We start from the raw sequence: 27,751 nt of genomic DNA on the forward strand, positions 1-27,751 counted from the left end.
ATCAGGAATGAAATAGGAGACATTACAACTGACACCACAGAAATACAAAGGATCATAAGAGACTACTATGAACAACTGTATGTCAAAAAATTGGACACTCTAGAAGAAATGGATAAATTTCTAGATACATACAACCTACCAAGAGTGAATCTTGAAGAAAAAGAAAATCTGAAGAGACCAATAACAAGTAAGGAAATTGAATCAGTAATCAAAAAACTCCCCAACACAGAAAAGCCCAGGAACTAATGGTTGCACTGATGAATTCTACCAGACGTTAAAGAAGAATTGACGCCAGTCCCTCTCAAACTCTTCCCAAAATTCGAAGAGAAGGGAACACTCCCAAACTCATTTTATGAGGCCAGCATTACTATGATACCAAAGCCAGAAAAGGACACTACAAGAAAAGAAAACTATAGGCCAATATCCCTAATGAATACAGATGCAAAAATTCTCCACAAAATACTAGCAAACTGAATTCAACAGCACATTTAAAGGATGACACAAGGAGGTGAGATGAAGGTTCCAGGTGGAGGGAAGAAAAGGTAGGAAAGCATGGAGGCAAGACAAGACCATGAGTCTTTCAGAGGCCCTGGAGTAGCTCAGTATGACTAGAGAGCTTAGAAAAGAAGGGACTCTGACAGAATGATTCCTGGGAAACACCCTGTTTCAATTTGTCCATCTAGACCTATGGCCCCAATACAGTAACCACAAGTCATATGTGGCTACTGAACACTCGAAATGTAACTAATCCGAATTGAAATATGCTGTAAATACAAAATGTACACTGATTTCAAAGGCTTAGTACATAAAAAAGTATAATATCTAATCAATAATTTTTACATTGATTATATGGTGAAGTGACAATATTTTCGATATATTGGGTTAAATAAAATATATTATCAAAATAAATTCCACCTGCTTCTTCTTATTTTTTTACTGTGGCCACTGGAGAACTTTAAATTACGTACATGGTTCACATTACATTTCTGTTGGACTAAGCTAATCTGGAGGATGCCAAGTACCTGTTTCTAAACACCTTGTGCCCTTTTTCTAAATCGATTTTCTAAAGGCTCCCTGCAAAATTGACGTGATACTTTTTGATAAAAGCCAAAGCGAATTGTATTTTGACTTCCATGGGATTTCACTCACTCAAGGAACTTCAAGCGTTCACTGTTCCTATTTCTTACTGGAGGACCTACTGGTCTGAATGATATGGAAGGGAGACTCATTTTGGATGTGTAGAAAGGAGCTTCTTGGGCCACCTCTGTACCTCACCTTAGGATTCATATGGAGTAACTTTAGAAACTATTCAGTTTCCTACCTGAATGACTATTTTAAAGATAGTTACTTGGTTGGGCCCAGGGACACAGTTTAATTTTAAGGGTCTTCCAGGTGATTTTATTAATTCATTGACTTCTCATGTCTGGAATAAACTTCAGAGGTTACTTTATTTAACCATCCTTCAGATGTTTGAACCCTCGTAGCAGCCATCACAGGTCTGCCCTGACTTGCTGGAACATCCTCAAAGATGGAGACTGGGAAGATTCCAGACATTCTTGACTGCTGGGTGTGAACTTGAAAACAGTGGAAATCTTAGAAATTCTCACGTCTGTCTAAAATTTCCTTCTATGAAGATCAAGTCTAAAAGACCTTTTCTTTCACCTGGGACAGGTGAGCCCCTGGGCTGTCCTTTTCAAAAAAGAACTCTCAAAATGTGTTCCTCAAAATGTTCTGGCTGCCGCTTTATTTAATATGATTCTGCTCTTCCCTATTCTGTCATGTCCTGTGCTCCCATATTAGTGAACTCAATACTTGTTTTCTGTTTTTAAATAGAAATAGCCTTATTGAGACATAATTCATATACCATACAATTCACCCATTTAAGGTGTACAAATCAAGATTTTTGTATATTCGTTTAATAACCACCACAATCAATTTTATTTATTTATTTATTTTTAAATTTTTATTTATTTTTTCCCCCAAAGCCCCAGTAGATAGTCGTATGTCATAGCTGCACGTCCTTCTAGTTGCTGTCTGTGGGACGCAGCCTCAGCATGGCCGGAGAAGCGGTGCGTCGGTGCGCGCCCGGGATCCAAACCCGGGCCGCCAGTAGTGGAGCGCCCGCACTTAACCGCTAAGCCACCAGGCCGGCCCTACGACAATCAATTTTAGAACACTTTCATCACGCCAAAAAGAAATCCTGTACCCATTAGCAGTCACTCCTCATTTCCCCCTCTCTCCAGACCCTGGTGACCACAAATCTGTCTCTATGGACTTGCCTACTCTGGACATTTCGTAGAAAAGGAATCCTACAACATGTGGCCTTTTGTGATTGGCTTCTTTCACCTAGCATAACTTTTCAAGGTTCCTTGTGGTAGCATGTATCAGTACTTTATTGTTTTTTATTGAAGAATAACATTCTATAGGATGGCGTCTCATCTTTTCAGATACCCACTCTCACAGTTTCCTTGTGCCAGTTGATGACACCAAGTTGTAACTATTTATTATTTTGGTTACTGGTTCTTGTTTTTGTTTTTTGCTTTTAAGACATTAGGACACTATATCCAGGACCTTAATAACTGCACCTTTTTTGATTCATTCCTTCTACAATCACCTACTGAGGCTGACTCCACTATTCCTGGCTCTGTAGGAGACATCAGTAACAAGGAACAGCCCCTGCCTCTAAAGAACTTGCACCTTAATAGAAATAAAACAAGAGACCCCAGGATTTCAGAATGAAAAATAACAAAACGTTTTAACTCTCGATTTTAAACCTCCCTACTCCCATTCACAATTTTTGTAGGTACTCACTGCTGCAAGTAACCTGCAGTCCATTCTTTCGTTCCTACTTTGGCATGAGACGTCTAATCAAAAAGCTGAGTCTCTACCCTATTGTCCTTTATAAACCATGAGTTGCCATGGTGTTTTCAAAACACCAGCACTACCTCAGTGAAATGCAGTAGAAGAGGCAGTAGAGAGATTCAAAGCATGAAAGGGACTCAACCTGCCATTGCTTGAGAGGAGCCCCATGGAAAGCAGGAGAAGGAATATGGGCAGCTTCTAGGAGCAAAGACTGGCTCCTGGTGACCAGCAGCCAGGAATGGGGGACCTCAGTCCTACAACCACAAGGAACTAACTCATTCAGCCAGCAACCTGAATGAGACTGAAATTGAAGTCATCCCCAGAGCCTCCAGAATGGAACATAGCTCTGCTGACATCTTAACTTTGGCCTTGCAAGACTCTAAACAGAGGACCCAGCTGAATGACACTATATCTGGATTTTTGTCTTACAGAACTACGAGTGTGTTCATTGTAACCTACAAGGAACCTGCCAAACCATTTACTCACTTCGGATACTACAAGCAAGCTGAATACAGGCCAGATATTACCAGGATAACTGTGTCAGAAAGCAACAGTCAGAAAAATTAGAAAATTCGAAACGGAATATCTCATCACACCAGAATTTCTTCACAAAGATAAAAAATGAAAATAAGGCTGTACCCAAAGTAAGTTTGCTTGGCTCTTGATGAGTCAACATATGTTACAGATACTGTTCAGTTGTTGTTTGTTTATTCAGGAGTCAATGCCAATTTTGAAGTGACTGAAGAATCAGGTTTTATGAATAGCCTGCACAGAACAACCTCATGACAGAATATTTTCAAAGAAGTTGAGAAAACCCCAAACAGTACAACCTCAAGTGGAATTTGCTAAGCAGGTACTTTGTGGAAAATATTTGAATCTAGAATCTACCATGGGTTATTGTACCAGTAGTGCCAACGATGAACTTTATTTGCTGTCATGGACTTAACCATTGTTAGTTTCATGAGTTTTTGTCAAAAATAGAAATTAAATATCCTGACTGGCCCTACCACACAGCAATTCGATGCCTTGAAAGTGGTAAAGTTTATTAAGATGTGACCCCAAGGCTGAGACTGAAATTTCTCTAAATGAGAATTGCCCTCAACCACTTATCAAACACTGAATGGCTTTGGAAATTAGCTTTTGCTGAAAACTTGATAATGTTTCTTAACGAGTCCAACCTAAAATTACAAGGCAAAACAGAGCTGATAATATATAACTTGTACTGCAGTAAAGTCATTTTGATGACAACCAACAGTATTTGAATCAGAAGTAATGTCAAGCTGCTTTATACACTTCCAGGGCTCTCAAAGGTCAAAACAAGAAGTGAGATCCCTGTCTCAACACAAAATTAGCAGTGGATATGCTTTCCAAGCTCGAACTATTGTTCCAGTAGCATTTTCAGACCTCTATGCAAGTGCAAAGGACATTTCCGTATTTCAACACCCATTTAACAGTGCAATTGAGGGGCTTCCACCTACCCTTCATTTAGAAGTGATTCATCTGCCACTTAATGACACGCTAAAAGGCGACTATCAAGAGAAGACTATAATAGAATTCTATAAACAACTTCAAAGCAATGAATATGCTCAATTTAAATCATATACTTGTGATTGGTGGTTACCAGAGGGGAAGGGGGGAGGAGGGCGAAAGGGATGATTAGGCACATGTGTGTGGTGATGGATTGTAATTAGTATTTGGGTGGTGAACATGATGTAATCTACGCAGAACTAGAAGTATAATGATGTACACCTGAAATTTATACAATGTTATAAACCAATGTGACCGCAATGAAATAAAAAAATATATATAATTTTAAAAATTTTTTTAAAGAAAATAAATAAATCATATACTTGTGGATATCAGTATTTGGCAGTACCTATCTATTTAAAAAGTTTTCGAAGACGACATATGTAAAATCTCATTATAAAGTAGCATTAAAATATGAACCTTTGCAATCGGTTTCGGTGATGAACACTATGAATCCCACTTAAGCAAAATACTATCCCCCTTAAAAGAATTCTATTCTTCTCAGCAGTAGACTTCTATTACCAAAAATGAAAAAAAAAAACTGGTATTCAATCATTATTATCATATTTTGAGGTACAGCAATATAAAATTGGGGGGGGTGCGGTGGAAGGCGTATTCCAGGACTGAAGAGAGTGATGGTTTGTGTTGTCGCATCAGCGACGGAGCAGCGTCACCGCGCGGGAGCCTGGCAGTCCAACGTTTCCGATTGGCAGGCGCTATGGCAGCGTCCTGGGCTCGGCCTCCTCGGCCCTCTCTTAACGCGAAATTCTGTGCGGGCCGCGGGGCGGGGCCGGGGGCTCCCGGGTTAGCGCGGCCCTGGTGAAAAGCAGACCTGAGGGCGCGGGTGCAAGTTCCCAACTCGGCGTGTGGGAAGCGGTCAGCCCAAGGCGCCCCCAGCGCATGCGTATTGGGCATCCGAAGCCACCGCAGCACGGTCGCCATTACGGGAAGGCTTTCGTCAGAGTCCGCCTGGCGGTGGCGGCTGGTCCAGCCCCAAGGGCTCAGTCGCTGGGCGTCATTGGCTCAGGCATCAGGGCCCTCTTCACCCTCTCCCGCTTCGGTCCGGACGGGCGGCTGTGGCGGCGTCAAGGGGCGGAGCCGTCCGAGCGGCCTTCGCCTGTGGAGGCTGGTGAGTGCCGCGCGCCGCGGGCCGGGCGGCAGGCGACGGGGAGGGCGGGCGGCGGCCGAGGGCGGCCGGGTCGCGGAAGCCGCGCTGCGCTCGACCTGCAGACTCCCAGCAGCGCCCTCCGCCCTCCCGGAGAGCCTCTGTCCCTTCTGGAGGGCCCCGTCTCCCAAGATGAGAAACGTATTTTCCTCTCGTATCTTCTGCACATTATTTTTATGTAGGCGTGAGTGGGTATCATTTTTTGGAAAGTTTTTCTCCATCTCAAGTTTATTAAAACATTAACCTTTATTTTCTTCTCATACTCTTAAAGGAGTTTAAAAATATCTTCTTTTTTATTTTTACATTTTTACCTGTATTTTATCGGGTGTTCATTTTGTAACGTGTTAGATAGGAATATGCCTTTTCCCCAGTTGTCTTGCCGTCGTGTATTGAATTATTTTCGCACGGAATTGAAGTGACACTTTTATTATATTCTGCAGGCGTGTGCATACGCCAGTCTGTTTCTAGACTGTTTCTTTCACTGCTCTGACAGTTTCTGCACTGATACCTTTTTGTTTTAATGTAAAATGTGTTTTAATATGTGGCAGAGCAAATCCATCTTAATTATGTCTTTTGACAAAATGATCTATTTCTTTTAACGTATTTTAAACTGTGAGAAATGTAAAAGCTTCAAAAATTATAATTTTCTAAGAGACAGATTTGATCATAGCACTTAGTAGATGTTCAGTAGATAGTTATTAAATAAGGAGTGTTTGTTGAAAATCATTCTATTGAAAACTTGTTACATGATTCCCTGTAGCCATCAAGATAATGTTCTAGTTTCTTAGCAGTGCTCTTGAAGCCCTTTATGATCTTAATATTGCATACTCCTTTGCCTTCCACCCATACACTTTATGCTCTAGCCATTCCAAACTACTCCAACAGGACACAAAACCCTCTGGGAAAAATTAATTAGAATATATCAAAATTTTAAATTTCTGGGTGTGAGAAGAACAAAGGCCTAAAAATAAGAGCCATGAAAATATTTGCACAATATTGCATGTGTAAGACATAAAAGATTAATGTGCATAATATGTGAAGAGCCTCTGCTAACCACAAAAAAGAAAAATGGGCAGAGGCTATGCACAGGAAATTTATAGAAGAAATACAGATAACCAGTTTAAAAAATGCTTAACCTCATAAGTAACCACAGAATGCAAACGAAGACGAAGATAGTTTTTACCCGTTAGACTGGCAAAATATAAAAATATTGATAATATAAAGTGTTGAAGAAAGTGAGGAAGGGCACTGGTTGTAAAATTGACCAGGAAGACATCTTGAGTGGCACTTTGACTATGCCTACCAAAATGTTTAATGAGCTCACTCTGTGGATCAGAAGTTCTATTCTAGTATCTGTCCTACAGAAATACTTGCTCAGGTATGGAGGGATGTATGTACAAAGATGTTTATTGCAGTATTGTTTGCAGTTGTGAGAAATGTGTACAGCTTAAATGTTCCCTAGGGATATGATTGAGTATACTATGGTAGATCCATACAGTGGAATACTGTGCTGCTATAAACTAGAATAAGGTAGTTTTTTATGAAGTTGAGACAGAGAAAGATCTCTTAAGACATTTAGTGAATAAAAGATGTTGCAGAACAATGCATGTAGTGTGATGTGCATTATGTTAAATATGTATGTGGTTACATTATATATGTTCATAAATGCACAGAAAAGGATACACACCAAGTGACTGTCAGTGAGTTACCTCGAGGGAGGGAAGTGGGGTAAAAGAGGCATTGAAGGGCACTCACATTTTTCTCTGTATACTCCTATGTTTTGTGTGCTCGTGTTTTTATGTAGAACTTGTCTAAAAAACTTAAGATGTATAACTTGTATAAGGAAAAAAAAACAAAACAAAACCCTTACACACACTTAGGACCCATGCAGGGGGAAGAAAACCCCAGATATTATAATGCAGAAAATTTTTTAATTAACTCTTTTTTTAAAGTAGCAAAAATCAAAGACAAATGATGAAATGGAGACTATATTTGTGTATTTATGTTATGACAAGGAATTTGCTAGTTACTATCTGTGTTCACAGGTCCCCAGGACCACCCTCAAGTTCAAAGATTTGCTAGAAGAACTTACAGAACTCAGCAAAAACTGCTATACTCACAGTAACATGAGTATTAACAGTGAAAGGATACAGATTAAAATCAGCAACAGAAATAAAAGCACCTAGGGCAGGATCTAGGAGAGACCAGGTACAAGCTTCCAGTTGTCCTCTCTAATGGAGTTGTGCAGGTAGTGCTTAATTCTCCCAGCAATGATGTGTGACAATATGTATGCAATATCCCCAACCAGGGAAGCTCATCCAAGCCTTGGTGTCCAGTTGTTATTGGAAGTTGGTCATGTAGGCATGACTGACCACCCAAGTTGCTGACCTTCAGTCTCCAGCCCCTCCATAGTTGGCAAGTTGATACTGTGGTCCAAGATTCCCACCATAAATCCCATTGTTAGCATAAATTTTCTGACCTGGCCCAAGGCCTCAGGTAAACAGAGACGCTCTTAAAAGGCAGGACATTCCAAGGGCTTATAGGTTATCTCCCAGTAGCCAGGCTAGGGTCAAACCTTTCCATGGAATGTGCAAAGTTTGGACCATCTAGACATGCTCAGTTAGTCCTTTACTGCACACTGTACTCAGTAATAGAAAACTCTTAGAGATCAATAAGAAAAAGACAATACAGTAGAAAAATGGGCAAATGATATGAAAGGGTAATTTATAACAAAAAGTATAAAAGCTAAAAATATAAAAAGTTCTGCCTCACGTGTTATCTAAGAATTGCATACTAAAGCAGCAAGTAAATACTTTCTCTGTATTAGATTTAAAAAGAATAATGCCTAACAGTGGCTAATGATCACTCTCATGTATTGTTGATGAATATGTAAATTGATACAACCTCCCTGAAGAGATTTTGCCTTCTCTTTGACCCAGCATTTCTACTTCTAGGAATTTATCCTAAGGAAATAATCAGACAGAATTATGCCAAAACTGTGCAGTGTTTGCTGTTGTCTGTAACAGCAAAAAAAAAAAAAGAAAGAAAACAACCTAAATATCTATTAATAATGAACTTGTTAAATAAATTTGAGGTATTGCATGTAATGGAATATACTATGAATCTTTTTTTTTTTTTTTTGTGAGGAAGATCAGCCCTGAGCTAACATCCGTGCTAATCCTCCTCTTTTTGCTGAGGAAGACCGGCTCTGAGCTAACATCTATTGCCAATCCTCCTCCTTTTTTTTCCCCAAAGCCCCAGTAGATAGTTGTATGTCATAGTTGCACGTCCTTCTAGTTGCTGTATGTGGGACGCAGCCTCAGCATGGCTGGAGAAGCAGTGCGTTGGTGCGAGCCCAGGATCAGAACCCAGGCCGCCAGTAGCAGAGCACGCGCACTTAACTGCTAAGCCACCAGGCCATCCCCTGAATCTGTTTTTTGAAGTGAATATTTAGATTTTTGTTTTCTGTCATGAAGTGATATACCCAATATTGTCAATAAAAATACACGTTTCAAAAAATAAAATTACGTATATAATAACGACATATGCCATGTTATTGTGTGTATGTATGCATAGGAAAGCCTGAAAGGATATATCCCCCAAAAAAGGAACTAGTTATCTCTGGGTAATGACATTATAAGTGACTTTCTTTATGCCTTTCTATATTTACTAAAATTTTTGTTTTAATATTTGTCAGAAAATAAAATGAAAGTGTCCACAGTGGAAAAGGGGTGTGGAGAAGGATCACTCTGGCTGCAGTGTGAAGAAAATATTGGACTAAAGTCAAGGACCAGTTAGACAGGCATGGCAGTAATCAACGTGAGAGATGATAGTGGCCTGACCCAAGTAGTGGAAGTGAAGATGAAACATTCACTAGATACTTAATGGGGTGAATTTACCAGGTTTTGACATTTGATTGGTTAGAGAGACTAAGGGAAAGAAAGAGGTCAGTGAGGGCATTCAGGTTTCAGGCTTGGTAGTGCTATTCATTGAGATGGAGAATATAATAGGAGAGTAAGAATAATATGTAACATATATAAATATTGCTAACTATGTGCTATTATGTTCTAAATATTTACAAATATTCACTTCCTTAATCCTCGCAACAAACCCATGAGGTAGGTGTAGGTACTACTCTCACAGATGAGGAAATTGAAGCATAGAGAAGTTGAGTAACTTACTCAGCCAAACTCACATGGTTAGTAAGTTGTAGAGCTGGGAATCAAACCCAGTCAGTTTGGCTATACAGCCAGTGTTCTGATATACTTTACTCAATGGCAAATGTATGGCAAGAGACTTAAGGGAAAATGAGTTTTGGACATGTTAGGCTTGAGAAATCTGAGAGACATCTACATGGAGTTGTCCAGTAAGGCGGTTGGGTATGTATCTGGTTATGTAGCTCAGAAAAGATGATCAGTGAAGCCATGGCAATGGGTGAAGCTACCTGAGAGTAAATAGAATAAAAATAGAAGAGAATGAATATAGACACTAACAAAGGGACCTAACTGTATTAAAATGAATGACATAACCACACTGAAGGAAGTGGCGAAGAAAAGAACTATCCTAAATAATTTTAGGAAACACTATCTTGACTGGATGCTATAAGGCTAAAGACAAAGAGAACTCTACATAAATGCTATAATCAAGTTAGTAAATGTGTTTCTCACAGGGGTGTGAGTTAGCAATTCTGAAACTACCCTATGTATACACCAAAATTGAACAAATAAGTAAATATGTTGTAGATAATGAGAGCCAATAATTTTTCACTGTTGAAGAAAGAAGTTACCAGTAAGGAAAGGGAGAAGATTAAAATGAACCCTGTGATATCGGATTGGGATCAGAGGTGTCAGTATGAACTCATGGTATTTAATACATAGACACAGTAGAAGTATGTATAGTCATGTGTCACTTAACAACAGGGATACATTCTGAGAAACACATCATTAGGCTATTTTGCTGTTGTGCAAACATCATAGAGTGTACTTACACAAACCTGGATGGTGTATCCTACTACACACCTAGGCTGCAAGGTACTAATCTTATGAGACCACCATCGTATATGCAGTCCATCACTGACCTACACATCGTTATGCAGCGCATGACTGTATATGTGTGGTTAATATGCATACATATGTATATTTCCTAGCTCTGTCGCTGAGAGGACCTAGAAGCAATGATACCCCAATAGCAGTTAGCACACCTAGCGCCCAGATCTTTATTTCTAAACACTTCTCCAATAAAAAGAACCAGGGTTCCTTGGAGAAGTGGTTGATTCCAGGGCTGGACAGGGAAAATACTAGAGCCTGGAGCATCTTATGTTGTCAGGAAGTGAGGAGGTACTCAAAATAGGATAGAGGCTAGTTGAAATAACACAGGAGCAGCCAATGGCCAAAGCTGGAACAATTTGTGCAATAAAATAATGATAGTGTTAGACTTTAACTTCTAGAGTAAAATAAATACCATGAGTCCATACAGATATAAGTAAATAAGCTAATAAATAAATGAATAAGAGATAAGGAGCAGCTTTTTGTTATAGAAAAGTTCCAATTAATAAATTATTAGGAAAGAGGGAAATAGAAAAATCACCATTGGACAAACACTATGTTAATAATTGCTGCAGGCAAGATACACTGATGGATGCTAAAATTAGTGAGTTTGAGAAGAATCAGGATATTTGCATAGTCTTGAAGTATCTCCCCCAAGATATTTATTAACTACAAAGAGAAAGATAATAACTTTACCGTGGAGAAACCTGGTAGACACCACCTTAACCAAGTGATAAAAGTTAATGTTACCATTAATAAGACATATTGACATCATAAGCCCATTAATCTGATGCACTAAGAAAGACACAAGATCACTTCTGAGGTATTCTTGCCAAAAATACTTAACTTTATTCCAATCGTGAGAAAACATCAGACAAACCCAAACTGAGGGGCAAAATTCTACAAAATAACTCATCACTACTCTTGAAAGCTCATGAATGCCAGAAAGCCTGAGGAACAGATTGGAGGAGACTAAGGAAAACAACAACTAAATGTAATGTGGGATCCTGGACCAGAAGAAGAACGTTAGTGGACAAACTGGTGAAATTTGAATAATTTGAGTTAATAGCATTGTACCAGTGTTAAATTCCTGGTTTTAATCATTGTATCATGGTTATGTAAAATGTTCCCATTAGGACAAGCAGGGTGAATGGTATATGGGAACTCGGTACTACTTTTGCAACTTTAAGTCTAAAATTGGGGGCTGGCCCCGTGGCTTGGTGGTTAAGTGAGCGCGCTCCGCTGCTGGCGACCCGAGTTCGGATCCCGGGCTCCCACCAGCACGCTGCTTCTCCGGCCATGCTGAGGCCGCGTCCCACATACAGCAACTGGAAGGATGTGCAGCTATGACACACAACTATCTACTGGGGCTTTGGGGGAAAAAATAAATAAATAAAATCTTTAAGTCTAAAATTGGTTCAAAATAAAAAGTTAAAAAATAGAAGAGCAAACACCAGAACACTTGAATTTACTCATTTAGCAAATATTTATTGAGTACCTACTATGAGCCACACACTGGGCCTTGAATATAGAATGGTAAACAAGACAGAACAGTTTCCTGCCTTCATGGAGGTTAATGTCACACAGGGGTGAGGTATGAATAAAAGTGGATGACACTACAAATAATTAAAACGACAAAAAGTGCTACCTAAAAAAGGAAGGTGTAAAGAGGGACCTCACTTGGTCTCTGATGTGAAAATCTTCCTTGATTTAAGCTGAGACCTGACGGAAAAGTAGGTATTGTCCGGGGAGAGGAGCGAGGTGGGTACAGTACCACACATGGCACATTTAAGCACCTAAAAGCAGGATAGTGTGGATGAAGCCTCAGAAGCAAACAGGAGAGTGGCTTAAGAGGTCAGGAAGCAGATCATAGGAGTCTCTATGGCTTTGTACTCCAGCCTAAGAGCAGTAGGAGGCCGCTGAAGAATTTCAAGTGAGGGACTGACATGATCAGGTTTGTATCTTTTTTTTCTTTCTTGTGAGGAAGATCAGCCCTGAGCTAACATCTGTTGCCAATCCTCCTCTTTTTGCAGGAAGATTGGCCCTGGGCTAACATCCGTGCCCATCTTCCTCTACTTTATATGGGACACCACCACAGCATGGCTTGACAAGTGGTGCATTGGTCCGGGCCCGGGATCCCAACTGTGAACCCCAGGCTGCCGAAGCAGAGCTCGCAAACTTAACCGCTACACCACCGGGCCTGCGCCACATTAAATTATTTTAAATGATGATAGGAAGGAGTCAAGAAAAGTGAAAGATAAAGAAATAGGAATGAGAAGATACATGCTACATTCAGGCCTGTAGGGATGCTGGGAAAAATGGACTGATTCCAAGGAGGAAACACCTTATAATGCAAATTCCAGGGCCAATAATACCCTAGAAGGTGCTATTTCACTAGGTCTGGGATAGGACTAGTGAATCTTCCTTTCAACAAGTACTGTGATTCAAGTGATCTTCAGACTACGCTTTGACAAACACTGCTCTTTTTTCTGTTTTCCCCCATCTACTAAGCCGCTCCTGTCTTCACCATCTTCCCCATCCAGTCTAGAACCTAGGCCTCCTGATTCACAGTCTAGTGTTTTGTAAGGTAAGAAAGGTTTCAGAAGTGGTGTGGCCCTTGAAGTGGGTGACAGAACTCGACTGATGGTGAAAATTATTGGGGTTAAGGAAATGAAAGGCTCTGATAGTTGTTCTGAACTCTTGCTTGCATCAGAAATCATTTGTGGGGCATCTAAAAAGTATATAGATGCCAGACTTAACCACAGCAGATTCTGATTTAGTAGCATTTTGGTGGAGCCTGGACATGCATGTATTTACATCTCTATATTTTAAAATCTGGGCTGTGTCTGATGCACAGCCCAGATTGAGAACCACTACATGGGTTTTCTACACGGTCAGTGAAGTTCACTCAGATTTTTGGAGGAACTTCAGGTAAACTGTTAAGCCCAGAGTCATTCTCCATCTGAGTTGATTGTAATTCTAGTATTCCTTAGGCAGTCAAAGGAATTGGTTACTTTCCAGGCCATCATAGTTACTTTTTTGAGAAAGACTGTGGCAGTCCCACAGATTTCTCTGGAAAGGTCTACGTGTGTATTGTATGAAGAATTACAGGTTTGGTGGTGGGGAGTGGCTTTCTTTTTGTGTTCTTTACAATATGGGAATTAAAAGGGAAATTGTAAGAAGAAAAGGATGAAATGAGACAAGGAAAAGGAAGAGAACAAGTTCTAAGAAGGACTTTAGAGTATACTAGAAGGAGCCCAGGACTGTGATTCAGGAGACCTAGGTTCTAGAACCAGCTCTTTCGCTTAGCTCTGTGATCTTCAGCTTCAGACTTCTTCATTAACCAAGGAACTGAGAACTAAATCAGTGTTTCCAAAGGTGTGTTCTGTGGAACCCTGGCGCCATCAGTTGCCATAAAAAAATTCTCAAATTAACACTATTTGGGGGCCTGCCCGGTGGCACTAGTGGTTAAGTGCACACGCTCCGCTTTGGTGGCCCGGGGTTCACAGGTTTAGATCCCAGGCGCACACCGACACACCGCTTGTCAAGTCATGCTGTGGCAGCGTTCCATATAAAGTAGAGGAAGGTGGGCGCGGGTGTTAGCTCAGGGCCAGTCTTCCTCAGCAGAAAAAAAAAAAAAGAGGATTATCGTCAGTGGTTAGCTCAGAGCTGATCTTCCTCACAAAAAAACAATATTTGGGAAACGTTGCATACAATATATAATAATTTGACTGCTCCTCATCCCTTTGGGGTTTTTCTGGGATTCACAATGTACATTACCATATGAAAGTCTCTGAGAAGACTGGCAACAAAGAAACCTTTTTAACTTTGTTGAAGCCAGCATTTTCCAAACTTGATTTGATCCCTTTTTGTGAGTAACAGACAGTAAGATGTTACTTAGCACACTTTAGGAAAACCTCAACTAGGTGATCTCTGGAGTCCCTTTCAGTTTGCACATATGAAGGAGAAACCCTGTTCTGCCTAACTTGGTAAATACGATTTTTGTTGTTGTGAATAAATATTGTTGAGGTGATTGGGTTTGAAACCTCAGAGCATTCTCACAGATTCTGACTGGCTCTTCAGACAGTAGGACCTTTTCAGAGCTTTAGCTTGGTGAGATAAGGACTTGGTTCTTAAAGTGCTTTTAAATTACTCCTGAGAGGTCTGCCTCTTAGTAAACTGGTTGTAAAATGTTGGATTTGTGCCATGTCGGGCAGTGAATGGCTTCCTTATCTAATAGGGCCATTCCACTGGACCTGCACTTTTCTCTCTTTAAAAAAAATTGCTTCTCAGAAATAGCTTTGTTCTTTATTTCCATCATTAGGTGTTTTGTTTTTTTTTTTTGGTGAGGAAGATTGCCCCTGAGCTAACATCTGTTGCCAGTCTTCCTCTTTTTGCTGAGGAAGATCGTCACTGAGCTAACACCTGTGCCAGCCTCTATTTTGTATATGAGATTCTGCCACAGCATGGCTTGACAAGCAGTGCATAGGTCCACGCCTGGGATCCGAACCTGCAAACCCTGGACTGCCAAAGTGGAGCATGCGAAGCCAACCACTGCGCCACCAGGCCAGCCCCTCCATCACTAGCTTTTGAGAGAAGTTTTGCAGGTCAACCTTTGTTAACAGAAAAACAATGTATTCTTTCATGATTGTGAGCAAATCAATACATTTCGGTCTCGTTGGTGCTGGTGAAAGGCCTGTTTTTCCTTCAGAAAGAGGAAAAGTCTTTCTGAAAGTCTTTCACTAGGCAAGGACCACGTGTTTTCTATTCTGAGAGGAGGGTGGGAAAGGACAGGGGCTAAGTTCGTTGTGGTTGATGCATCTGTATACGTCTCTGCTTTTTGTAATGTGTGAATCTAAAAAATTGTAAAAATGCTCTTTGATTGTTTTAAAAAATTGCACACCCTACTGTGCTCTATCTTTGTGAATGAATAGTTTGTATGTCTCTTTACAGACTCTGTAGGTCCCTAGGTAACTGAGACTGCTGGATTTCTTCTGCTGACTGGTGCATCTTATTACAGGTGCTCAACATGAAATTGTATCTTATAAAGATATCTGCCAGGAGACAGATTTGAATATCATAGTGAAGTCTGTACGTGAAGGTTTGATGCCTTTAGGGGGAAAAAAAAAAGTAATAGCCCCTTTCAGGAGCCCCCACGTCTCAACCCTGCATGAGCAAAGCAAGATTCTGAGAGTGTTTGTCTCTGGGAAGCAGAAATCATTCTTGCGGATATCCATTGGCTCTTGAGGCTCTCATCAGAGATGAGGCACCTTTAATACCTGGGAGTGGCTGTTCCCTATAAGGCACTGGAAAATTAGCTTTCAGGGACTGACAAGGACATTGGAGCTGTTAGTACTGCTGCATCTCCTGACTGTCACGCTAGAAGAGAACAAAGCTTTGATGACATTACAACTTAAGAACTGCGAAGAGGTGTAGTAATCATGGTGGAAAACTGAATTCAGGTACTCAAAAAGGAAGGTGAACATTCTGAAAAGTGAGAAGAATGAAATCTCCTTTGTATATCAGAAGGATCATCTTGGAGAGAGTAGAGGAGAGAAGACCTCTGGAGTTTGAGTTTGGGATGAATTTATCTCCTTAAAGAGTAAGAATAGGCCCTCAACGTATGTCCTCTGAATCACCTCATCTCAGTGGTTCTCATCTCCCACTTAAAATCACTTGGAGACTTTAGGATTTAAAATGCTGTTGCCCAGGCCCACACCAGACCAATTAAATCCAAATCTCTGGGATTTGGGGCTGAGCATTGGCATCTTTTTTAAATTCCCCAAATGTGTAGCTAAGGCTGAAAACCCCTGAGCTCTCTTGAGCTTCCCATATGCCACAAGTGGAGTTGTACCACAGAAGAAAGGCCTGCACTGAATTCCTCAGTGTATTAGAGGAACAAGAATGTCACAGTTAAGTCATCCAGCCTTTAAGCTTATATCTTAGAGGGATTCTCTATAAATTGTGTGCCATCCCAACACAAAGGAAAAGCTTTAAGGTTTACGTTCAGCCTTAATATCATGTATTGACAAGATGTTTCTTTTCTCTTTTTCCCATTTATGCCTTCTCAGAATGCTGTACTTTCCCAGGAGGGGAACATGGAGGAGAAGGAAATGAATGATAAATCACAGACAGTCAGGTCCCAGGTAAGTTCAGTTTTACTGTCTTCTGAAATGCTATTATAGTTTTCAGAATGCAGACACTTTTATTTCTCAATTCTCAGGAGTGCTAAGCCCCCAAAATCCAGAGCCCTTGAGACTCTTGTGACAGATGGTAATCTCTATAGGATGTTTCCCATTCACCTTATATACCCCTTTATAGTTCTTCTCTCTTTCTGGCAGATCATAGACTCATGTCTGTGCTAGATGTTATAAAGGAACAAAAGAAGCCTTGACTGTCTTTTAATCACTCTTCACCAGTGTTTAAACAACACTCACCATTCTCTCTGTAAACCGTGAATAATGCGCAGGTCACTATGACTGCTTGGAGCCAGTGGGATTATTAGTTATGCCTGAGGGCATCTGCTGCCACAAGTTAATGTTACCAAGAATCTGTTGTATCTCTTCAGAAACCTGTTTAATCCTGTTGTTACAATTCTGTGATTTGATTAGGTATTATATAAACTGATAAGGTTTAAGTGTGACAGGAGCTGTTTCTGTGAAAATTAGTTGAATGCTTAGAAAAGACTCAATGAATGCCAGTCACTTTTTAAAAACTGCCAGTCACTTTTTAAAAAATTGCTGTCAAGTTAGGTGTGAGCAAAACCATAAAACACTGAAGGAAAATCATAAAAATCTCAGAGGATTCTACACCTGTATTTCCCAAGTGTCATCTGCTTATTCCACTTGAATGAAACAGAAACTGATGCGTTGTGAGTATGGGCACTCAATTATTAAAATCACTCTCATAGAGAAGGCTTAACTTCGCATCAGAAATGAACAGATGGATATAAATTTATATATTTTAATTAAAATGTTTCAGATATTTTTTATGGATCTCCACTTTGACCAGCTCTTTTGCCTAACACACCAGACACCAGTCTCAATTGCTTCAGATTAGAGGACTTCTATTGTTCCAAATTGTATGAGAGAATCATTATCTCTAGGTAGCCAATAACCTCATAGGAAGAGACTCTTTTTTTTTTTGTGAGGAAGATCAGTCCTGTGCTAACATCTGCCAATCCTCCTTTTTTTTTTGCTGAGGAAGACTGGCCCTGGGCTAATATCCGTGCCCATCTTTCTCCACTTTATATGGGATGCCGCCACAGCATGGCTTGCCAAGCAGTGCATCAGTGCGCGCCCGGGATCCAAACCAGCGAACCCCGGGCCGCGGCAGCAGAGCGTGTGCACTTAACCACTTGCGCCACCGGGCCGGCCCCGGGAGGAGACTTTTTAAAGCCTACATCACACAATTGATATTCATGCAATTAATATTCAAAAAAGTATAATCTTGGATGCTGCTATGAATGCAAAAGACGACAAATACAACAGGTGCTCAGACAAGGGAGAAATCCAGTTGAGACTGGAGGGATGAGGGAAGACTTCAGGAAGAAAGTAAAGTTTGAATTGTGCTAATATCGAGTAGGGTTTGGAGATTAGAGAAGACAGGACCGTTGCAGACAGGAAATAAAACTTGAGCAAGAGCAGGGACGTTAAGGAGACTGTCAGCTGGAGCTGAGCATTTATTTTCTTTGGGATTTTTGGGTTGCAAGAAATAGATTCATTCAGTTTACTCTTAACTGTAAGGCTCCCCACAGGCAGGAATAGAAAGACATCAAGAATGCAGGTAGCATATCTGCTTCTTGGCATTCTAGCCAGAGGAGTTTCTTTTAATTTTCCAGAACAATTTATTATGTTGAGAAGGAAGGTGATTCATTTATTCAACAAATATTTTTTGACTAGCTACTGTGTGCCAAGAATTGTGCTTGGCATCAGCTATACATCAGTGTGCAAAATAGACATGGTCCTAAACCCAAGTTGCTTACAGTCTAGCAGTGACAGACATTGAGCAAATATACTAATAAGTTGCAAATTGAGATGTTTATTATACAAAATAAGAATAAGGTGCTGTGAATGCACATTAGGGAAGCAGGGAAGAACTCTCTAGGAAAGTGAAATTTAAGGTGAAATGTGAAGGGTATATATGAGTTATAAAAAGTAGGTATGAAAGAGCATTTTATTCACGTGCTAAACATCATGTGCAGAAACCATGGATATCTTTGAGAAACTTTTTAGTAAAACATCCATAACCCAACAAAGGCTACATCGTACAACACACCAGGACACTGGAAAGATCCACACAACAGTACATACAAAGATGAGTGAATTGGAGCACATAGAGGAGGCTAAACGGGGGAACAGCAGAGACAGAGCCCAGGATCCTGGATTCCCAGCTGCAGCGGCTGAGCCAGCCATCCCCAGCCCTCAAGAACTTGGCGAGCAGCAGCAGAGGCGCATGTGCCACTCCAGCCAGCCAGCCACAGCGACATCTGCGGCCATGGGAAGAAGAATAGCAGCAGAGGCAGAGTACCATCACAGAGCCCCATGATCCCAGCCCCCTGGCGGTGGCTCCGGAGCCTGGTAGCAGTGGCAAGAGGTGCACACAGGAATCCTACATCCCAATGGCAGGGGTGCCTGTGGCCACAAAGTAATAGATGACAGCTGAAATGGTGCCTCACATACCCGGCACCCTACCCACTCCCTCCACCACCACAGCAGGGGGAGCTTCCCACTCAGGTAATCTCTAAGGCAGCTGAGGCATCAGCCATCCCTGTGCCCCTGGTAGCAAAGCAAAGCCAGCAACCACAGCAACACCAGCAATAGCAATGCATCATTGACGCCCAGAAGTGCAGGCAGCCATGCTGAGAATGCAGGCAACGCCCAAAATAGAGGTGGTGGAGAGTGGAATGCTGCAGATCCTCAAATATAGCCAGAAGCAGCCCAGGAAAAGAGAAACCAAAACTAGTGCTATAGCGCCACCTACTGAAAAACAAAAGAAAGGCTTCTAATCTCCAAGCAATTGAAAAGTTTGAATCAAAACAAACCTATACTTAAATAAAAAATGTGTTTGTGACAAGAAATGTGCCAGCAGATATAGCTCAACAAGCAACACAAAAAGCCATGGTACCATGGCATTACAAAATGAAAACAACTCTCCAGAAACCAAACATAAAGTCTTAGAAGATTTGGATCTAACTGGTAAAGAGTTCAAAATAGTTGTCATGAAGAAATGACAGTGAGCTACAAGAAAACTCAGAAAGGTGGTTCAGTGAGCTCAGGAATAAAATCAATGAACAGAATGATCACTTTACCAAAGAGGTTCAAATTCCAAAAAAGAACTAAATAGAAATTCTGGAGCTAAAGAACTCAGTAAATAAGATGAAGAAATAATTAGAAAGCATTGGAAATAGAGCAGAGCAGATGGAAGAGAATTAGCAAGCCCAAAGATAGAAACCTAGAAATGATGCAGATAGAAGAGGAGAGAGAACTAAGACTTTAAAAAAATTAAATTCTGAGCCAGCCATGATGACCTAGCAGTTAAAGTTCCACGCGCTCCACTTCGGCGGCCCAGGTTCAGTTCCCGGGCACAGAACCACACCACCTGTCTGTCAGTAGCCATGCTGTGGCGGTGGTTCACATAGAAGAAATAGGAGAACCTACAACTATACACCACTATGTACTGGGGCTTTGAGGGGAAGAAAAAAGGAGGAAGATTGGCACAGATGTTAGCATAGGGCGAGTCTTCCCCTGCAAAAAAAAAAAATTTAAATTCTATGAAAATTATCCAATTCCATTAGAAAGGGCGATATAAGAGTAATGGGTATCCCAGAAGAAGAGAGAGAGAAGGGAGCAGAGGGCTTGTTTAAAGAAATGATAGTTGAGAATTTCCCAAAACTGGGGAAGGAACTAGATATACAACTCCATGAAGCTAATAGAACACTCAATTATCTCAACGCAAAAAGACCTTCTTCAAGGCACATGATAATAAAACTGTCAAAATACAATGACAAAGAAAGAATCTTAAAAGCAGCCAGCAAGAAAAAGAAAATAAATTTTAAGGGCATCCCCATTAGGCTATCAGCAGATTTCTCAACAGAAACCCTACAGGCCAGGAGAGGGTGGAAAGAAATATTCAAAATACTGAAAGATAAAAGCTGTCAGCCAAGAATACTCTATCCAGCAAAGTTATCTTTCAGATATGAACGATAAATAAAGGCTTTCCTGACATACAAAAGCTGGGGGAGTTCATCACCACTAGACCTGCCTTACAAGAAATGTTATAAGGAGCTCTCCTACCTGAAATGAAAAGGCAAAGGTATATAAAGCTTTGAGCAAGGTGATAGATAGACAGAATCAGAAAATTGAAAATCTGTATCAGAATAGGATAGTATACACTTAATTGTATATTAAAAATTAAAAGGAAAGGAAACATTAAAAATAACTATAACCAGTTCAATTTGGTAACAAACTCGCAATACCAAAAGGGATAATTTCTGACAACAAAAACATAGAAAGGGAAGGGGAAAAGGACAGAACCTGCATAGGCAAATGAAGGTAAGAGGCTGTCAGCAGAAAAAGGACTGTCTTATCTATGAGATCTTTTATACAAACCTCATGCTAATCACAAAACAAAAATTCACAGCAGATTTACAAGACGTAAATAGGAAACTGAAAACCACCAAACTGAAGTGGCAGACAGAGTACAAGGAAAAATAAACAATGGAAATATAGGACAACTGGAAAACACAAGATAAAATGGCAGTATTAAGTCCTGAAATATCAGTAATCACCCTAAATGTAAATGGATTGAATTCACCAATCAAAAGACACAGAGTGATTGGATGAATTACAAATCAAGACCCAACAATATGCTGCCTCCAGGAGACCCATCTCAGCTCTAAAGACAAACATAGGCTCAAAGAGAAGAGATGGAAGATGATACTTCAACCAAATGACAACAAAAAGAAAGCAGATGTAGCCATATTTATATCACACAATATAGACTTCAAGCCAAAGAAGATAACAGGAGACAAAAATGGATATTATATAGTGATAAAGAGGACAATCCATCAAGAAGACATAATATTTATTAATATATATGTACCTAACAAAGGAGCACTGAAATATATAAGGCATTATTAACAGATCTAAAGGGAGAAATTGACAGCAATACAATAATAGTAGGGGACTCTAATACCCCACTTACATCAATGGATAGATCATCTAGACAGAAAATCAACAAGAAAACATCTGCCTTAAATGAAACGTTAGACCAAGTGAACTTAATAGAGATATAGAGAACGTTCCATCCAAAAGCAACAGAATACACATTCTTAAGTACACACAGAACATTCTCAAAGATAGACCATGTTAGACAACAAAACAAGTCTCAATAAGTTTAAGAAGATTAAAATCATATCAAGCATCTTTTATGACCACAGTGGTATGAAACTAGAAATGAACTACAAGAAGAAAGCTGGAAAAGTCACAAATATGTTGAGACTAAACAACATGCCACTGAACAATTATTCGATCAGTGAAGAAATCAAAGAAGAAATCAAAAAATACCTGGAGATAAATGAAAAAACACAACACACTAAAACTTATGGGATGCAGCAAAAGTGGTACTAAGAGGGAAGTTTATAGCAATACAGGCCTACATCAAGAAACAAGAAAAATTTCAATCTAACATTATATCTAAACTAGAAAAAGAGGAACAAGTGAAGCCCAAAATCAGTAGAAGGAAGCTAAGAATAAAAATCAGACCAGAAATAAATGAAATAGAAACTAAAAGGAAATAGGATCAATGAAACTAAAAGCTGGTTCTTTGAAAACAAACAAAACTGATAAACATTACTTAGATTTGTTAAGAAAAAAAGAGAGAAGGCTCAAATAAATAAAATCAGAGATGAAAGAGGAGAAATTACAATGGATACCACAACATACAAAGGATTATAAGAGAATGCTATGAAAAGATATACATCAGTAAATTGGATAACTTAGAATAAAATGGATAGGGGCCGGCCCCGTAGCTCAGCGGTTAAGTGTGCGCGCTCCGCTACTGGCAGCCCGGGTTTGGATCCCGGGCGTGCACCGACACACCGCTTGTCTGGCCATGCTGAGGCGGTGTCCCACATACAGCAACTAGAAGGATGTGCAACTATGACATCCAACTATCTACTTTGGGGGAGGGAAAAAGGAGGAGGATTGGCAATAGATGTTAGCTTAGGGCTGGTCTTCCTCAGCAAAAAGAGGAGCATTGGCACTGATGTTAGCTCAAAAAAAAAAAAAGAGAATAAAATGGATAAATTCCTAGAATCATACAACCTTCCAAAACTGAATCAAGAAATAGAGAGTATAAATAGACTGATCACTAGTAAGGAGATCGAGACATAATTTAAAAACTCCCAAAAAACAAACATCCAGAACCAGACATCTTCCTTGATGAATTCTACCAAACATTCAAAGAAGATTTAATACCTAGACTTCTCAAACTCTTCCAAAAAATTGAAGAAGAGGGGACAATTTCTAACTCATTATATGAGGCCAACATTAACCCGATATCAAAACCAGATAAGGACAACACAGAAGAAGAAAACTACACGCCAATATTGCTGATGAACATAGCTGCAAAAATCCTCAACAGAATGTTAGCAAATTGAATACAATGCACTAAAAGATTCATACACCAAGATCAAGTGGGATTTATTCCAGGGATACAAGGATGGTTCGACATCCACAAATCAATCAACATGATACACCATATTAAGAAAATGAAGAATAAAAATCATGTGATCATCTCAATAGATGCAGAGAAAGCATTTGATAAGATCCAACATCCATTTATAATAAAAACTCTGAATAAAATGGGTATAGAAGGAAAATACCTCTACATAATAAGTCCATATGTAACAAACCTACAGCTAATATCATACTTAATGGTGAAAAAGTGAAAGCTATCCCTTTAAGAACAGGAATAAGAGAAGGATGCCCACTCTCACCACTCTTATTCAATGTAGTATTGGAAGTCCTAGTCAGAGAAAATTAAGCAAGAAAAAGAATGAAAGTTATCCAAATTGGAAAGGAAGAAGTAAAACTGTCACTATTTGCAAATGACTTGATTTTATATATAGAAAACCCTAAAGAATCCACCAAAAAACTATTAGACATGATAGACAAATACAGTAAAGTTGTAGGGTACAAAATAAACATACAAAAATCAGTTGCGTTTCTATACACTAACAACAGACTAGCAGAAAGAGAAATCATGAATACAGTCTCATTTACAATTGCAACAAAAAGAATAAAATACCTGGGAATAAACTTAACCAAGGAGGTGAAAAACCTGTATGCTGAAAACTATAAGACATTGTTGAAAGAAATTGAAGAAAACACAAAGAAATGGAAAGATATTCTGTGCTCATGGAGCAGAAGAATTAACATAGTTAAAACTTCCATATTATTTAAAGCAATCTACAAATTCAGTGCAATCCCTATCAACCCAATGACATTTTTCACTGAAATAGAGCAAAGATTACTAAAATTTATGTGGAACAACAAAAGACCCCGAATAGCACAAGTAATCCTGAGAAAAAAGAACAAAGCTGGAGGTATCACACTTTGTGCTTTCAAAACATACTACAAAGCTATAGTAATCAAAACACCATGGTGGGCCAGCCCCATGGCTTAGCGGTTGGGTGCGCGCACTACTGGCGGCGGGTTTGGATCCCGGGCGCGCACCGACGCACTGCTTCTCCGGCCATGCTGAGGCCACGTCCCACATGCAGCAGCTAGAAGGATGTGCAGCTATGACATACAACTATCTACTGGGGATTTGGGGGAAAAATAAATTAAAAAAAAAACCCACCATGTTATTGGCAGAAAAACAGACACAGATCAACAGAAGAGAATTGAAAGCCCAGAAATAAAGCCACACATTTATGGACAGCTAATTTTCAACAAAGGAGCCAAAAACATACAATGGAAAAAGGTAAGTCTCTTCAGTAAATGGCATTGGGAAAACTGGACAGCCACATGCAAAAGAATGAAACTAGACCACTGTCTTACACAAAAATTAACTCAAAATGGATTAAAGACTTGAAGGTAAGACTGAAACCATAAAACTCTTAGAAGAAAACTTAGGCCGTATGCTCTTTGCCATCTGTTTTGCAGTATCTTTTTGAATATATCTCCTTGGGCAAGGGAAACAAGAAAAAATAAATGGGACTACATCAAACTAAAAAGCTTCTGCAACAAAACAAAAAGTCAACCTGCGAATTGGGAGAAGATATTTGCAAAACATATATCCAATAAGGGGTTAATATCCAAACTATATAGATAACTCATACAACTCAACAACAATAAAAACAACCCAGGATCCGGCCCGGTGGCATAGTGGTTTAAGTTCGTGTACTCTGCGTCGGCAGCCTGGGGTTCACGGGTTCGGATCCGGGCCACAGACCTATGCACCACTTATCAAGCCATGCTGTGGCAGGTGAGCCACATATAAAGTAGAGGAAGATGGGCATGATCTTGAATTTTCTTTTATTATCAAGGACATTATTAGGACATTTAATGATATCTCAATAAATATGTATTTTAGACAACAGTATGCTATCAATGTTAATTTCCTGATTTTGATCATTGTCCTATTGTTATGTAAGAGAATTCCTTGTTTTTAGGAAATAAACACCAAATTTTTTAGGGGTTCAGGGTTATCATGTCTGCAATTTACTTTTAAAACGGGCCAGAAAATTTGTAGAGAGAGAGAAAGAGAGGAGAAGAGAAGGAAGAATTTTTTTATTATTCTTGCAACTTTAAGTCTGAAATGATGTCAGAAAATTTTTAAGTTTGATAAGGAAGCCCTCTATGTCCTATGTGTCTGACGTGGAAAGATTTCTAGCATTAATTGTTAAGTTAAAAACAGTGTATAAAATATGTTACCCTTGAGGTAAAAGAGAAAATGGGAGGAAATAAGAATTCCATGTTATTTGCATAAAGAAGAATTCTGGAAAAATACATGAAAAACTGTAAATAGTGATTATCTGTTGGGGAGTAGGAGCTGGATAGAGAAGAAAGAAGCATGGGAAAATACTTTTTTTTATGTTTTTGTTTCTAAACCATATTAATATATTAGCTACCCAAAAATAAAAGTCAACTAAGGACATGAAAAAAAGAAAACAAGAAACAGGTAACCAAGTGCAAGATCATCATTTAAAGGTATAGAAGGAAGGAGAAACTCTAGGCAAGGTACTGATTAAAACAGCCAAAAACAACTACAGACGTGGATATTAAAGAATTTAGACTATCATAGTTTTCTTCACCTTTACCGACATAGCACCACTGGTGCTGATGTCAAGAGCATGGAGAAAGTTGAGTGGAAATTAGAAATAAAAATTACAAGAGGGAAGATATTCATAGAAGCAGAAAAAACGTCTTTGTGGTATGATGGAAAGAGCATAGGCTTTGGAATAAGATCTAAGATAAAATCCTGTTTCTGCTATTTAATAGCTGTATGTCCTTGAATAAATTATTTAATTTCTTCTAGCCTCAGTGACTCATCTCTGAATTGCTTACGTCATTGAATTGAAATACATTTTAGAAAGATGTGTTATCAAAGCATGAAAATTAATTTAAATAAAATGCCAGTACTGTACTTAAATGCTGAATCCGAACTTAGGGGGAAAAGCTTTTATTTGGAACATGACACTCGACTCATTCCCAAGAATTGAGGAGTTGTATGCATGAAGTGGGTGGTACTTTGGGGAAGTGTTAGGTTGTAAGGGAGGTGAGGAAGGTATATATATTGGTTGTGTCTGTGTGACTGTGTCTCTTAGAGCAAAAGGGTTGTTTAAGAAGAATCACAGTGGAGGAAATTTAGATGTCACCCTTTTTGATTTGAAATCCCTACCTGTAATGAGAGTTTCTTTTACTGATCCCAAAATGTATCACGTGCCTTCTACTCTCAACCTGTTTGCCTGTGTTGTTTTTTCTTTTTTTTTAGCCCACGGAAAATCCTCTATCCTCTTCTGTCCAAAGCTTAAAAATCTGTTAAACATCTACACAAGATCTGCCAACTTGATACCTACTTTCACTATTTCAGCATGTCCTGAATTCTTTCATTTCTGAAATCTTATAGCATGAATTTCTCATATAGTTTTTTAATTGTTTAGATGATATGAGAGTCTCCCGCAACAAATGGTAAAAAGCTTAAAAGCAAACATTATTTCATATATCTTTTTATATCTGACTTGAAAGATGGTAGAGAGACAAGTACTAATTATTGTTTCAGAAATGTTGACCTAAATTACTCAGAGCCCTGAAGACTCTCAGCACAACAGCTTAGATTTCCCAGCTTTTGTCTACAGCTCACCTTTGCCCCTTCCCCTGAGGGGCCCTGTAAAAAATGGTTTCTGGCTCAGCAGGGATATGCTTGATGTTTCAGGAATCAGTGACCTTCCAGGACGTGGCTGTGGACTTCACCAGAGAGGAGTGGGACCAGCTGTATCCTGCTCAGAAGAACCTCTACCGAGACGTGATGCTGGAAAACTACAGGAATCTGGTCGCACTGGGTAAGGATGGTATCCCTATAAAACTGGAAACCATTCGAATGGGTTTATTTCCTTAAGTAGTGAAAACCTCCAAAGCTTTTGTGAATGTAGTTCTGGCCAGGACAGAAGAATGCTAGTCAGTTTTGGAGACAGAGACCTTTGTTTCCTGGTCTTTCTCCTCAGGTAAAGTTCTTGACTTTGTTGAGTTTGAGTTGGGTAGCTTTATTTTGCTGCCTCTGAAGTCTCCCCTTTCTGAATCCAGAGACCCTAAGGACTAAAAAGGTTGGAAATGAGTTCTGAGAGAGATTCTTGTTCCCAGTATAAACTCCTGAGACATACATTTTTCCCATGAATAGGGCATCAACTTTATAAGCCAGAGGTGATCACTCAGTTGGAGCAAGGGGAGCAGTGGATGATGGAAAGAAACAGCCCACTGGCCACTCATCCAGGTGAGAAGCAAGCATTTGGGTATTTGCTACTCAGTGAGGGGAAATAGTCACTTTTGAAATACTTAACTGAGTATGTTCCAAATATCTCCCTCTGGGATTGAAAGAATACTTAGGCCATTTTAAAAATTCAATTCATATTTGACTTTTTTCCAAG

At 39.6% G+C, this 27,751-nt stretch overlaps 1 protein-coding gene across 3 annotated transcripts in view; it reads left to right on the forward strand.

The window, feature by feature from the left end:
• The first annotated feature begins 5,233 nt into the window (after positions 1–5,233).
• Positions 5,234–27,751, forward strand: part of ZNF713 (zinc finger protein 713) — a 37,667-nt gene continuing 15,149 nt past the window's right edge. For 2 of the 3 annotated variants that reach the window (XR_015548571.1, XM_004439535.3), the window contains exons 1-3: positions 16,659–16,745; positions 27,043–27,169; positions 27,505–27,597. Coding sequence is in view for 2 of the 3 variants with exons in the window: in XM_004439535.3 (XP_004439592.2) it covers positions 16,659–16,745; positions 27,043–27,169; positions 27,505–27,597 (307 nt within the window). In the remaining variant the exon portion in view is untranslated. Of the gene's footprint in view, positions 5,519–16,658; positions 16,746–27,042; positions 27,170–27,504; positions 27,598–27,751 lie in introns of those variants that run through there. The other variant, XM_087417380.1, reaches the window with a different exon arrangement.

Source organism: Ceratotherium simum, chromosome 26, assembly GCF_057802395.1.
Source record: "Ceratotherium simum simum isolate JZ-2026a chromosome 26, ASM5780239v1, whole genome shotgun sequence".
NCBI lineage: Eukaryota > Metazoa > Chordata > Mammalia > Perissodactyla > Rhinocerotidae > Ceratotherium > Ceratotherium simum.